We start from the raw sequence: 14,483 nt of genomic DNA, 5'->3' as shown, positions 1-14,483 counted from the left end.
ATAATTACTTGATTTGCCATGATCTGTTCTCACATGCTATTAAGCAAAAAGTGTGAGACTATCTCTGATACCAATTGAAAGTACAAGGGGGAGGAGGGAGGGGGTGAATTGCCGATTTTAATTTTGTATTATAAGTAGTCGACTAGTTTACCAATTAGTCGACTAGAGATAAGAACATAATAATAGTAGTGCAGAAATAAAATGCAGGAAATAAAGATGCCAGAATTTTATACTGGTTCAGATTCAATGTGAATCATACTCTAGTTCCCTTGGGTTGCAGGGGTGTTCTCTTTCAGTGTTTCAAGTTTCTCGAGTACACAATCGTTGATAGAGCTCTACACCAACTTAATCTCTATGTCACTTCTCTCTTCTTGATACAATGCCTCACCAGTGTTTGTCTCTTTTTCTTCTCTCACAAATTACAAAGCAGATCTAAAAGAACTACAATGCTTGTTTGGAGTAGAACAAAAGGAATGGTAATGGTTCGTTCAAAATATATCTGCTTCAAGCCTGGAACGGATGTATATATACTTAGTGAGGCCTTCTTGACTCGTGAATCTTGAGAAATTTCAAACCCAAGGGAGTTGATCCTTAAAGGAAATCATAAATTGATTCTTTCCAAGAATAAAATCAAGTTTCCGTTTATCTTCCTTGATTTGTGGTCTTGACATGTTGTTCATCCGATGGGCATATCTTTTCCATTACTTGAGGATCACTGGTGGATCCCTTGATTTTGGGCTTCAACGATCTTTAGTGCATCGCTTCACAATCTTATTTTCCTCTGATTTGGAACCTTCCTATAATAGCTTCCGTCAATCTTCTATCAAGGCATTGATTGATTCTTTCCGAATCTCTGATATCTATCAATGCATTGATTGATTCTTTTCCAGATCTCCGTTGCTTCTTCCTTTTTCATCTCTAATCATTGATACTTTTCCTTTGCTTTGCTCCCATTATCAGATTGTTTCCTTAATCCATACTTGAATGCGAGGGCTCCTTGATTCCTTCATTTTATCCCCTATGATCCTGCACCAAGTGTGATATATTATTTTTCATCATTAAAACTTATATTTAACATCCACAACAGACAAAATAAAGTTAATTGCTTCACAGGCAAGCAAGAAATAATTATGAAGAAATATCTTTCCTTTTTAATTTTGCATTTACTTCATATATTTATATAGAGTAATACGGACTCGAACCATAGATATTTTCGGTAAAATATATCAAACTTATTATTATTAAAATAATTTAACCTCATAGTAACAATGATGAATGTGCTAAACTATTAGCTGGAATTGAAACTGCGACATTTACACTACTGAAAACGGTCAAAAAGCGTCCAAGAATACCGACGTCGGAATCTAAGGAATACCGACCGATTTTTTTTTTTTTTGGCAATCCGCTAGGTAACCGCCTAGGGCTAGTTTTATTATATATATAAATCCAAACAAATCATAACATACAAAATGTCATGTTGTCTTGCGCAATGGAAAAATAACTATGACTATTACATAATACCTATTACCAATATTGATAACATAGCTCTACATTGGTATCATATATGGACTGATATGGTTAATGACAAAAATCTTGCCCCTGCAGGTTATTAGAACGAGTGTCCAAACCATGTAGCCACTGCCCAGATTTTGCTTGTATAAGCAATCTTTGAATTATTCTTGTGATAGTAGCCATCTCCAGTAATGTGAGAAAACATGCACTATCAAAGTAGCACTTTCAGCGTGCTTTGCATTTCCAGCTTGATAGTCATTTGAAAATTTCGTCCTAAAAGGACACTCCCCCACCTCTTAAAGCACTCCAATAAAATATTGTGCATGCCTTCTTGCTTTACGATTTTCCACCCCATGCTTAGGCCATGCGTGCAGCTCCAGCATCGAGATAAACAATTGAAGCGTGCAATTTCATGTCCAACCCAATTTCGTGCCTTGCTTTTTCATGGACACGGTCTACCATTTCTCGAATTGAGCTAATGTATTGCATGCTCAAGTATCAAAAGCGTTCATGTCCAGCATGCTTTACCTTATATCGTTCCTTTCTATGTTATAGCGTGCGTGCCTCCCTTTTTTTATTTTACTCCCAAATTTCATGTCCCAGCTGCTCTTGTTATGGCAGCTGCTACCCTCCACGCGTGTGCTTTGTTCTTCCTTTCCTGCATTCATTTTTGCTCGATTGCGCTTCCCAGACCAAGAGACAGGCTTCACGCTTTTCACAATAAACCATGTGCTTACAATACATGGTTCCTCTATGCCAATTCCTAGTGTGCTTTTGCAGATTCCATTAAATTTGTTATCTTTTACTGTACTTAATATCACTTGCCCATCTTGTTTACAGAAATGTTTTGTTCTTTAACATAACGTAGTTGTACCTGCGCGATAGAAATACCCTTCTCCCTTAGGATTTGAATATATTGGTCGTTTAAGTTGACATGCCTCCTGCTCTTCCTTTTCTCTTTGCTTCTTATCTCCTTTCCACCTTCACCCTTAGACTTGGACATTGCAGCTTATCTTCATTAACCAACCTCCTTCCCTGTGCATCTAGATGCCAGAAATGTTGGCATTCTATTTCTCCATGATCTAAAGCATAATTAGCCAAATGATCAGCCAGCTTGTTGCCCTCCCTATGAATATGAGTAAATGTGTAATTTCCCCCATTCATTAGTTGCATCATTTCCTCTACCTGCTCAGATATGATCCATGGTAGTTTCCAAATCCCATCCATTATCTTTTTTAATAACATTGAGTCAGTTTGAAGCCATACATGAGAGTATTGTCGAAATCTGCAGAACCTTAGTGCTTCTACCATGGCCTTCGCTTCAGCTACTGTGTTTGTTATCTCCTCAATCTCCCTCCCTACTGACTTGACTATGTCACCATTTTCATTTCTTATACAAAAACCTATTGAGCTCCTGCCTGGATTTCCCCTCGATGCCCCATCCGTATTAACTTTTAGCCATCCCGCACTTGGAAGTTCCCACAAGACTTTGGTAACCTTAAGTTTGGGAGTGAAATTTTCCATCACAGCTAGAAGATCTTTCCATTTGTGAGGTACTATGTCCATCCCAGGCTTTCTCACTTTCACCAATGCCTGGAGATTTGATGAAACTTGGTAAATCACCCTGCTAGTTGTCACATTATCACCATACTTCATACTATTTCTTCTTTTCCAGAGTTTCCATACTACGCACGAGGGGAGTGCTTGCATTACTGGTTTTAGCCTTAAGCACACATTTGCAGTCCAACATTTTGTGATTGCTTTGTGCAATGTAAGTCCCTCCACAGCTATTCCTGCCCTCGATAGAAAATACTTCCAAGTTGTCTTTGCAGATTCTGATCTAAAAAACAAGTGCCGAAAAGATTCCTCATCAGGCTGTACACAACACCAACATTTTGATGGCATGCAGTAGCCTACCTTTTTCAAGAAATCATCTAAAGGTAACTTTGCTTTCCACACTTTCCACATGAAAAATGCTATTTTAAAAGGCAGTCCCTTTACCCAAATCATCCTATAAGCTATTCTTGGTTCGTCTCTTATTCTCGTATAATCCCATGCTGACTTAACACTGAAATATCCTCTTGTTTCCAGCATCCAACAAGGCATGTCAAGAACCTGCTGAGATGAAGGAGGTTTGATTTTCTCCAGAATGTGTACTGCTAAGTCTTCAGGAAGCAATTCAAATAGCCTGTCCACATCCCACTCACCATCTAAGGTAACCTCATGTACATTTTGTACTGTTTCATCAATGCCAAAGTCCTGAGGAACCAAAAAATATAGTGCCCCAAGACCTGTCCAGTTTTCAAACCAAAAAAGTGAGGATCCCCTTTTTGTTTGCTAAAAGATTTGATGTTCAATCAGATCTCTGCATTCCAGCATTTTTCTCCATATGTGAGACCCCCTTTTCCATGGAACAACTATTGAATTCATTTTCTTACAATATTTCTAACATACGAAAGAGCTCCATAGGCTTGATTTCGTTCTGAAATTCCACCACAACTTGCTGAATAATGCCTTTGCTACATCATACAGTGACCTGAAACCTATTCCTCCTTCCTCAACTGGCATGCATAAGGTATTCCATGAAGCCCAATGCCTACTAGTTCCTCCTACAGAGCTGCTCCAGAAAAACTGAGCAAACAATTTGTGCAACCTATTTATCACATAATTTGGAGGGTTTACAGCTGATAATAGATGCATAGGCATGCTTTGCAGTACATGGGATATGAGAACTGCCCTGCCCCTACTGATAATAACTTGCCCTGCCATGATTGCATTTTGTCCATTACCTTAGTAATTAGGGGCTGATAGTATTCCAGCTTTCTCCTTGCATAAAAAATAGGACAACCTAGGTATATGATAGGAAATTCATTCCTCTGAATGCCTGTGATCCTTTCCACCTTGCTGACCACTTCCATGTTTGTTAAATGATGTAGGTACACAGCTGATTTGGTCTTGTTAACAAGCTGCCAAGATGCAGCTTCATATGCCTTCAGCACTTGCATAACCAGCATCAGAGATGTTTCATCTGAGGATGAGAAAATAATCATGTCATATGCATACACCAAATGATTGATCTTTGGACTCCACTTTGGCATCCCAATTCCACAAAAGTACAGGTTAGTATGTAGTTCATTGAGACCCCTAGGTAATGCTTCTGCTGCCAATATAAACAAAGTTGGAGATAGAGGATCACCTTGTTTTACTCCCCTTGAGGACTTAAAGAACCCATGAACTTGACCATTGATTAGAATAGAATACCAATTGTTTGAAACTAATCCAAAGACAATCCCTATCAACCTTTCTGTGAATCCCATCTTTCTCAGTACCTTGGTTAGGAATAGCCAAGATAATCTATCATAAGCTTTGGTCATATCTAGCTTCAGAATGACATTAGGTCCAGCCTTAGTTCTAAGCCTAATGTCAGTCACTATCTCCTGAGTTAGTAGGATATTTTCTACTATATTCCTTCCCTTAACAAAACCTGCTTGTTCCTCCGATATCAGACTTGGGAGAAATTTCACTAGCCTTTCATGTACCACCCTTGATATAACCTTATTTGAAAAATTACTGAGGCTTATTGGTCTTAAATCAGAAAAAGTGGTAACTTCTTTTTTCTTTGGTAGCAGAACTAGGTTTGTGTGTGTTACACACTTGGGTAGCTCATGAAAATTGAAAAAAGCCCTCACCATGTCATACATGTCATCCCCTATTAAGTCCCAACAAGATTGATAGAATTTTCTTGTCATACCATCTGGCCCCCAGCACTATCACCATTAAGTCCAAGTACTGCCACTTTAACCTCCTCTTTTGTTAGCTGCTTAATCAATTCTGCATTCTGTTCAATGTTAATAAGATTAGGAACATGCTCTACGATATCAAATGATGAAGGAGTAGCTTCTTGTGTGAACTGTTCCTCGTAGAATTTGATAGCCTCTTCTGCAATTTCTTGTTCTTCTTCAATCCAGGTTCCTCCACTGTTTTGAATTCTGTTAAGCTGAAGTCTCTTCCTCCTACCTCTCACTTGTGCGTGGAAGAACTTAGTGTTCCTATCCCCTTCCTTGAACCAAGTCATGCCTGCCTTTTGTTGCCAATATTTCTCCTCTAGTGCCAGACATTTGATCAATTCTGCCTGAACCTTTTGTAGCATTTCCCTGTTCATCACTGTAGGATTTGCTTCAAATTCTGCTTCATGAACCATCACTACCCCCTCCATACTTGCTATCTTTTGGACAATATCTCCAAATGTAGCCTTACTCCACAATGAAAGGGCCTTCTTTAATTTTTTTAACTTGTGATTAAAAAGAATATAAGGATTTGCACTGAAATCAGCAGACCAATTCTCTTTCACCACATCTTTAAAAGTCGCATGTTCCACCCAAAAATTCAAGAACTTAAAAGGTTTTTTTATTGGTGGAGTCTCAATATCACACTTCAGATACATTGGACTATGATCAGAACCAGTTTTGACAAATGTTGCACCTCTATTCCTGGAAATGTTTGTTGGAACTCAACATTGGCCAAACATCTGTCTAGTCTTTTGAATATACAATCTTCCTCTGCTCTCCCATTCCACCATGTAAATATGCTGCCTTTAAATCCAAGGTCAAAGAGATTGCAAGTGTTGATGCAGTGTCGAAAATCATCAATTTCATTCAATGACACAGGTAACCCACCAAACTTCTCTTCTTCATCCCATATTATATTGAAATCACCTCCTACAAGCCATTGTGCATCCATATCCCTTGCCATTGCATATAATGAATCCCATAATTCTATCCTCTCAATTGCATAACATTTTGCGTATATCAATGTTAGGACAAACTCCACATGCGATTCAGTATGAAACAATCTTAGTGTTAATTGTTGCACCATATTGTACATAACAGTTACCTCAAATACCTCATCTACGAAAGCCCAGATCTTGTTGGAAACATTTGAAATTGCCTGTGCAAGTCCTATCTTGTTTCAGTACCTTTCCAGTTTTTTTGCTTGTTGCTTTGGCTCCATTAATCTTACAAATTCATAGTGATTTTGCCTATGCATTTTTGTCAACCTTTCAAAGGCCTGTTGTGTGTTGACTGACCTTATATTCCAAATGAGAGCATTCATCACTGATTGTTAGATTTAGTTAGCGTTCTCCTTGTGTGCACCCCAGCTTTTGGTGCTGCAAAATTATCTTTTTGTTGCTTCTTCTTACCTTTTACTGCTGATTTTGCCTTTTCCACTTGCGTAGGTGATAAGTCACCTTGCCTTGCAGCATTCATAAGGTGTTGGGTAGTTGATTCTTGATCCATGTCGTATCCTGATTTACCAGGTTCTTCTCCTTCTTCATTGTCTTCCTTCCCTCCTGATGTAGCTCCAAATGCATTCTTTTTAGGGACCAAGGCCTTCTCTTCTCCTCTTTTTAACAGCTGCAACTGGTTTTTCTCCAATGTAACAGTAATATTTACTATTTCTGTTTTTTGTTTTGGTTGTTTCTCCTTTTCTGTTGAGTTGTGTCCTTGTGGGTCTTCTTGTGATTTCTGAAGTTTATCATCTTCTGTTCCTCCAGGATCATTTACCTCTGGGCCTCTTCCTTCATAGTTTCTAATTTCTGTGACTTCTGCTATTTGAAAATTATTGTTGTGCTCAACATTTTCTGATCCTCCCTTTATTAAAAAATTACCAGTTGTATTGTTGTTATTGGAATGGTGCTCTCCATTTACACTTTGCTCATCTTCTTCTTTGTCCTTCTCATTTGGTTCCTCATAAGCTTGTGCTCCTAGTGGTACTTCGTTCTCCTCTGAATCGTATTCCCTTTGTGCATCCCATAGCCTGCCTCCACAACCTTGCACTCTTTCTTTAAATGAAGACGATTTTGACCCTTCTGCTTGAGAATTTGGAGTTTTATTAAGTACCTTGTTCACTAATGTATCTTGTGATGGGATTTCCTGACATGATTTATTGCTCTTCACTATTCCTTCTCCTGTTTTATCCTTGAAACTTCTTTCTACCCATTGTGCAATATTATTTTTTGCTTTTGATGCCTCCTTTCCATTGACTAGACCATTAGTCGAACTAATCCCCGATGAGTTAAGATGAAAAGCTTGTGCTGCTGGATTTAACTTTCCCTCATTATTGACCATATTTTTTGGTTTTTGCTTTGTAGATGCTTGGTTATGAAGTGCTGAACTGTTTGTTGCTGCATTAGCTGCCTCCATTGCTAATTGATTAACAAGTTCTTCCTCTTCATCCATCCCTTGTAATATTGCAAACTTGTTAGCTACTTGAACATGATCATTATCTTCATTGTCTACTGCCACCGATTTCTTACCACTATTGCTTTGTGCTTCTACTTGTCTCTCTACAATGCTTGTACCCTCCTTGTTCTTATTGTTTTCAAACTGCTTGGCTGGTGCCATCTCCATTCCATTATTATTGAGACTAGTATTTTGATTTACTACATTTCTAACTCTGTTGTCCTTCACTTCCTTCCATTGCTCTTTTACTGTAACATTCACATTACCCACGACCTTTCCACTAGATAACATCATTATAGGCTGTGAGTTCCCTATGTCCTGTTTCTTAGTTGTATCTTCTTGGTTATCATTCTCCTTCTCCACATATAGTTCAGGGTGTATCCTCCAACATTTAAATTGATCATGCCCTTGAAGTTTACAATGTCTGCAATATTTAGGCAGCATGTCATATTGAATTCTCACCCATTCAGTTCTTGTAGTTCCTTTAGCTTCATTGAATATGTCTATCCTCACCTTTTTAGGCAAATCTACAAGTAGATCAACTAATACCTTCACCCTAGCACAACTAGGTCTAGTTTTATTAATTGTTGCCATGTCTAGATGCATAGGTTTACCTACTTCTGTAGCTAGAGAAAATAGATATTCCTTTACAAAAAAGGTTGGCAATAGACCTGGGAATGAAATCCAAGCCATTACCTTGGGTGTTTCTTCATCTGCTCTAAACTTTGAGTCATAAATCAATGGCCTAAGCTGATATTGATAGCCATCCCTGTCCTTTATGTAATGAGTTTTTGATGAGAAATGAAGATAGTCCTGCCTTAACGTCATTCTAATCAAAATATGTCTATCCCTTAGAAATCCAATGTTACATTCACCTTTAATTCCGCATTGAATTGGTATTAACTTACGCAGTTGTTGAATTTCTGGGCTGCCATAAGATACCAACTACTGCATACTGTAATCCTTCGATGATATCCATCCTTTCTACTTCTGCTTCTGTGAACTGAATAACATGTTCTCCATTCAATATTGTAGGTGGACGAATAGGAATTGGCTCAACTTCCTGTTGCTCCTGCATTTCAGCATTTAAAGTGCAAGGTTTCAGAAATTTGGAGTAATCCATCGGCTGTTTGTTGTTATTTGTGTTCCCTGATATCTGTGCAATGTTTGGAGGAGGTTGTGTAGGCAGCACAACCACCAAATGTGGCTGGCCACCTGCTTGTGTGTCCATTACAGTTGTAATTCTTTAGCACATTACTTACATGACAAAGGTGCAGCAGCTTTGCAAGAAAACGATGCTACTGTAATTCGAATTAGCTTCACGTGACTTACTGCTTATGGCTGTGAATCCAATTTCACAGTCCAAACTGTAAAAAACAGTAATTTATTTAAAATGAAGCTTAGAATTCAAACCAATCTTAGAATAGAAGAGAACACTTTCACGTTATAAAAACAAGCTGTTGTGATGAAAAGTAGCGCTGGAATTAGCTGAATCGCTGAAATTGAATGAAGAACATTGTCTGCTATAGTAACTCGTGAAAATGAAATTAAGATCTACAAAAATTGACTATCGACCGATTTTCGACCAACTTCAATTTGTCGAAAAAAGAGTGGCTGCTAAGGTCTAGCGACTGAAGCCGGTCACCAATTCCGACCGCAATCATTCGATAAATACAACCAAACTTTAACCAAATTATCTGGCACAGGCTATTGGAAAACTAAAAATACCAACAGAAATTGGTCGGTATTCTGGAAAATAATTTTTAATTATTTTTCACATTAGCAACCGATATCGGTATTTAATTTTAAATTTTAAATTTTTTAAAAATTGCCTCTTTTCGATCAAAGTCAGTCGGAATTATTAAATCATTTTAAATTTAAAAACACAAATTTCGATCAATTTCGGTCAGTATTTTCAAAGCCTGGAAATTATTTATTGCTGATGCCGACCAAAATCGGTCGGTAATGTTAAATTTCTGGGAATTTACTTTTAACATTTCCGACCGACTTCGGTCGCTAAGTTGTTAGTTTTCTGGGTAAAAATATGGTTGAATATTGCTCTCTTTTTTTACAGCTGCACCACCTGCCAACAACCAATAACAACCTATAATGGCAGTATCACATTGCTTCCATTCAACCAATGACAATAATAACATCAACAATAAAAATAATGTCGACAATAACAACTATCAAAACTATATTAACAACACTTATAGAGTTTCAAACATTCCAACAACTAAACTTTTCACAAGTTAAAACTTCAAATATAATACAAACATCATTCAATGAGTGTTTTGTACTAAATCATCTCCATCTCCACTACTAGAAGCTTCATCGTCGACATGGTTCGAAGGATCACGACTAGAAGGATTAGCATCTAAGGAAGACTCACGAGACTAGAAAATCCGGAAAGCACCACTAGCAAGAAGATTGGCTAGCTGACCTTGAAGAACATTAAATTGTTGGTCCCTCTTTTCTAGCTGACCTTGAAGGCTATCAAATTGTTTATCTCTCTTTTCTTCTCTAGCGTTTGCCTCTTCAAGCTCTGCTGACAGTGCCGAAATGATCTCTCTGGAAGTCCGTATGCTATCCCTTTTTAGGACCACCGATAACATCCAACCATATCTTCTGCGCTTCTTCGTCTGAAATGAAAGGTGGGTGGCCTTGCTCATTTGGTGGAAATCTCTAACTGTACTCCTCTGCAGTAGTCTTATAGCGACCCTTTATTTAAAAGATGGAAAATTATTAGCTATATAATATTATAAACATTAATTTTAAGTTATAGTAGTTATGAAACTTACATATGTAGTCTCCGCCCGGTCCTTTACCCATCTACTTAGATCTGTCGGTGCCTTCTTCTTCCGAATGTGAGTCTCCACGAAATATTCATCGTGTGTCAGCTTCCTCCCATATTTTTTTCCTACAAATATAATAAAATACGTTAACTAAATTAAAATAAATATAGTTCGATAAAAAATAGATGTTAAATGCTTTAAGGATTTACCAGTAGCCTTCTCGCAGTCCCCGTGCTCCTTGCACCCACTCAGTGCCTTTTTTCCCTGTTCATTCCTCTTCTTGAAATCCTCAGTGGCCAACTGCCTCAGCAGATCCTCCCATAAATGCAGTGGAACCCGTGAAGGCTTCTTGTTTTTTTTCTGAGTAGAATAGAAGGAATCAGATAGTCTCTTACGACATTTGAACTCAAAATTTGCAAGAATGGCACTGTTATGCCGTTCCTCCCAAGCACACTTAGTCTGTAAATGAAGTGTGTAATGTTATATGGAAATATTGTTAATATAATACTTTGTGATGACCCGGTAGATCATTTATAGTTTTACCCTTTATTTATGTATTCCAAGACCTTGAATAGCTCCGTTTAGCCTTCCTCGATTTGCATGTGCAGTCCGTGTCTTTTTTTTTGGTAGATTTATATGAGAAAATTGATAAAAATGTGAAATCGTGCCTTAAAACTCATTTGATTTTATTCAGTCAATGTTTTACATAAACGAATCCGAATCTACATTTTGATAGTTTCGTTGGGTCTCTATCGTGATTTGGGACTCGGGCGTATGTCCGGAATCGAATTCAGAAGTCCCTAACTTGATTTATCATAATTTGTTGAAAACTAGAAGTCTAAAGGTTTAAAGAATTCATAAGTTTGACCGTAGTTTGACTTTGTTATTACCAGGTTCATATTTAATTCTGGAACTTAGTATAAGTTCATTTCAGTATTTATGACTTGTCTGCGAAATTTGGTGCATAACGGAGTCGATTTGACATGATTCGGACGACCGATTGAGAAATTGAAAGCTCTTTAGTTTCTTTAAAAATTTCATTTGCTTTGATGTCTGATTCATAGTTTTAGGTGTTATTTTGGTGTTTTGATCACAAGAGCGAGTTCGTATGATGTTACTACACTTGTGTGCATGCTAGGTTTTGAACTCGAGGGGCTCGGGTGAGTTTCGGATAGGCTATGAAGTGGTTTTGAACTTAGAAGAATAGCTGATGCATTTCTATTTCTGGTGTTATCTGTAGATCTCGCAATTGCGAGGTCTGGCTCGCAAATGTGAGTCTCGCTTTTGCAAACAATGTGTCACATTTGCGAGCATGGGCTGGCTTGGGGAGAGTTTTGCAAGAGATTTATTGCATTTGCGGGCTCTGCATCTTCGCAATTGCTTCGCAATTACGACCACTGTCTACTTGGTGCTTCTTCGCATTTGCGAAGTATAGTTCGCATTTGCGGACTGCTTTGGTTAACAATTGCGACAAAATTGTCGCATTTGCGAGGAAAACAGGCTCATAGACTTTTTCGCATTTGTGAGGCATTGGTCGCTTTTGCGATCATCACAATTGCAAACTATGTATCGTAATTGTGATAACTGCAGCTGGGTAAAAAAGGGGGAAATGGGAATTAGTTCATTTCTTTCAAACTCACAACCCTAAACACCCTAGAGGCGATTTTCGCAAGAGATGTTTTTCCTAAATTCACTGGTAAATGACTTTAATCTACTTCTTTTCAATTACCCATTACATTTCATAATATTTCGAACATCAATTCTAGGATTTTCATGGTAGAAATTAGGGATTTGAGTAGAATTAGGGATTTTTGTAAATTTGGTATTTAGGCCTCGAATTGAGGTTGGATTTCGAAACTAATTATATAATCGGGCTCGGGGGTGAATGGACGATTGGGTTTGATCTGAATATCAGGTTTTGACCAAGCAGGCCCGAGGTTGACTTTTGTTTACTTTTTCAACAATGACCTAGATTAAACCCCTTTCATTTGTGAGTAGTTTCTAAATCTTATTTTGAATCGTTCGGTCAATAAATTGCTAGATTGGGTTGGTTTGGAGGTTGTTCGAAAGTCAAGGCCGTGGTTGAACCTTGAGTTGATTGGGGAGTGAGGTAAGTGTTGGGTCTAACCCTGATTTGAGGGAATAGGAACCCTTAAGGTACGTTCTATGTGAATTTCATGTGTAGCGACATATATGCGAGGTGACAGGTTTATATACGCCGTCAACTACTTGTTTCCATGTCTACCCATATTTCATTGATTATATTATTCCATGTCTTGATTGTGACATGCCTTAATTGCTTCCTATGCCTTAACTTGGTACTTGTCATTATTATTCTCGCATTAAAAATGTTAATTTCTTCCATGCCTCCATGATTAATTACTACTTTCCTTAATTGTCTTACTTGTACTCTTTAACTGTCATATATTTGACTTGTCTTGTTGCTCAGTATTAATTGTAGCCTTTCTTGATTTGGTACGATATTCTTTCTTGATTTGTAGCTTTCATATTTGTTAATCACAGAGATGCTTGTGATTCGAGTTGTAAAATTGATGCCACTTATTGATTTATTTATGGATCGGGTTGTATGCCGCAACATGTGGAATAAGGGAGGATTTATATTGATTCGGTGGGATCGAGTTGCACACCGCAATAGGTGAAATAAGGGAAGATTGATATGGTGAAATAAAGTAGATTTACGATGTTGACTCTAATTATATAGTGGAATTTCCCACCACAACATATATATTTAATTATTATTATTGATATTTACATGGTGGAATAAGGGAGGATCGTGTTGTACGGTGGGATCGAGTTGTGCGCCGCAGCAGGTTATGCCTTTTGTTTTCTTTATTATATTGTGTTTGCTTTGGTGCTTTCGCACGAGACTCTGAGGATTGGTATTTCTTTTATTTACTAGTTTTCTTTAAGGATTGCTTTATTTCATGAGTTAACTACCTTATTTTGTTTTCATATTTTCCTTTCCTGCCATTATTTTATACTGTGTACAAGTTATTGTAAGTGACCCACCTTAGCCTCGTCACTACTTCATCGAGGTTAAGCTCGACAGTTACATAGTACATGGGGTTGGTTGTACTCATACTACACTCTGTACTTCTTGTGCAGATTTTAGGGTCGATCCTAGCAGTGGTCAGTAGCTTTCTCGGGTTGACTGTTGGACGGAGACTTGCTGTATAGTTGCTCGGCGTTCACAGTCCTAAAGTCCTCTTCTACTTTAGCTTAGTTGTGTATTTTCTTTCAAACAGGTTTACTTTCATTCAGACCTTTATCTGTATTATTCTAGTAGCCCGTACACTTGTGACACCAGATCCGGAGTTGTATTTAGATAATTCGGTTGTTAGACTTTTTGTACTTTATTTCATTTCTATTTTTGTTATTTCAGTTTAATTGGCATCAGTTAACTTGAATTGTTTAAAAATGGCTTAAGACTATTCTAACGTTGGCTTGCCTAGCAAGTGAAATGTTAGGTGCCATCATAGTCTCGATGGTGGGAATTTTGGATTGTGACAAGTTGGTATCAGATCGCTAGGTTGCCTAGGTCTTACGAGTCAGGAGTAAGCTTAGTAGAGTCTGGAGGATCGATATAGAAATGTCTGTACTTATCTTCCAGAGGCTATGGAGTTTAGGAAAAATATCACTTCTTTCTTACTCTATCGTGCGATTTTATTCTATCATTGATGATTGAACACTTCTATTCTTGTTCTCTCGTAGATGGTGAGAACACGCACTGCATCATCCGGCGGACAGGAGCCGGTGCGCCCTGTGGCAGCTACGACTAGGTGTAGAGCTACTTCTTCATCTTCACTTATGGCATTTTCAATAGGTGATTCTTCATCCTCATTTTCTACGGTTGTTATTTTCTCCATATCAACTTCTTCTAATATGCGTTGAGGATGCTCCAAGTCATTTTCTA

General features: G+C 37.9%; 1 protein-coding gene across 1 annotated transcript; it reads right to left on the bottom strand.

The window, feature by feature from the left end:
- Positions 1-2,478: 2,478 nt before the first annotated feature.
- Positions 2,479-6,387, bottom strand: LOC138868383 (uncharacterized). The gene is made up of 5 exons (XM_070145934.1): positions 6,089-6,387; positions 5,264-6,002; positions 4,302-5,066; positions 3,967-4,143; positions 2,479-3,771 (listed from the first exon to the last, which is right to left on the bottom strand). The coding sequence occupies exons 1-5, from the start codon at positions 6,385-6,387 to the stop codon at positions 2,479-2,481; spliced, it is 3,273 nt and encodes a 1,090-aa protein (XP_070002035.1).
- Between the last annotated feature and the right edge of the window lie 8,096 nt (positions 6,388-14,483).

This window comes from Nicotiana sylvestris, chromosome 5 (assembly GCF_000393655.2).
Source record: "Nicotiana sylvestris chromosome 5, ASM39365v2, whole genome shotgun sequence".
Taxonomy (NCBI): domain Eukaryota; kingdom Viridiplantae; phylum Streptophyta; class Magnoliopsida; order Solanales; family Solanaceae; genus Nicotiana; species Nicotiana sylvestris.
This window is presented reverse-complemented; position numbering and strand designations above follow the sequence as displayed.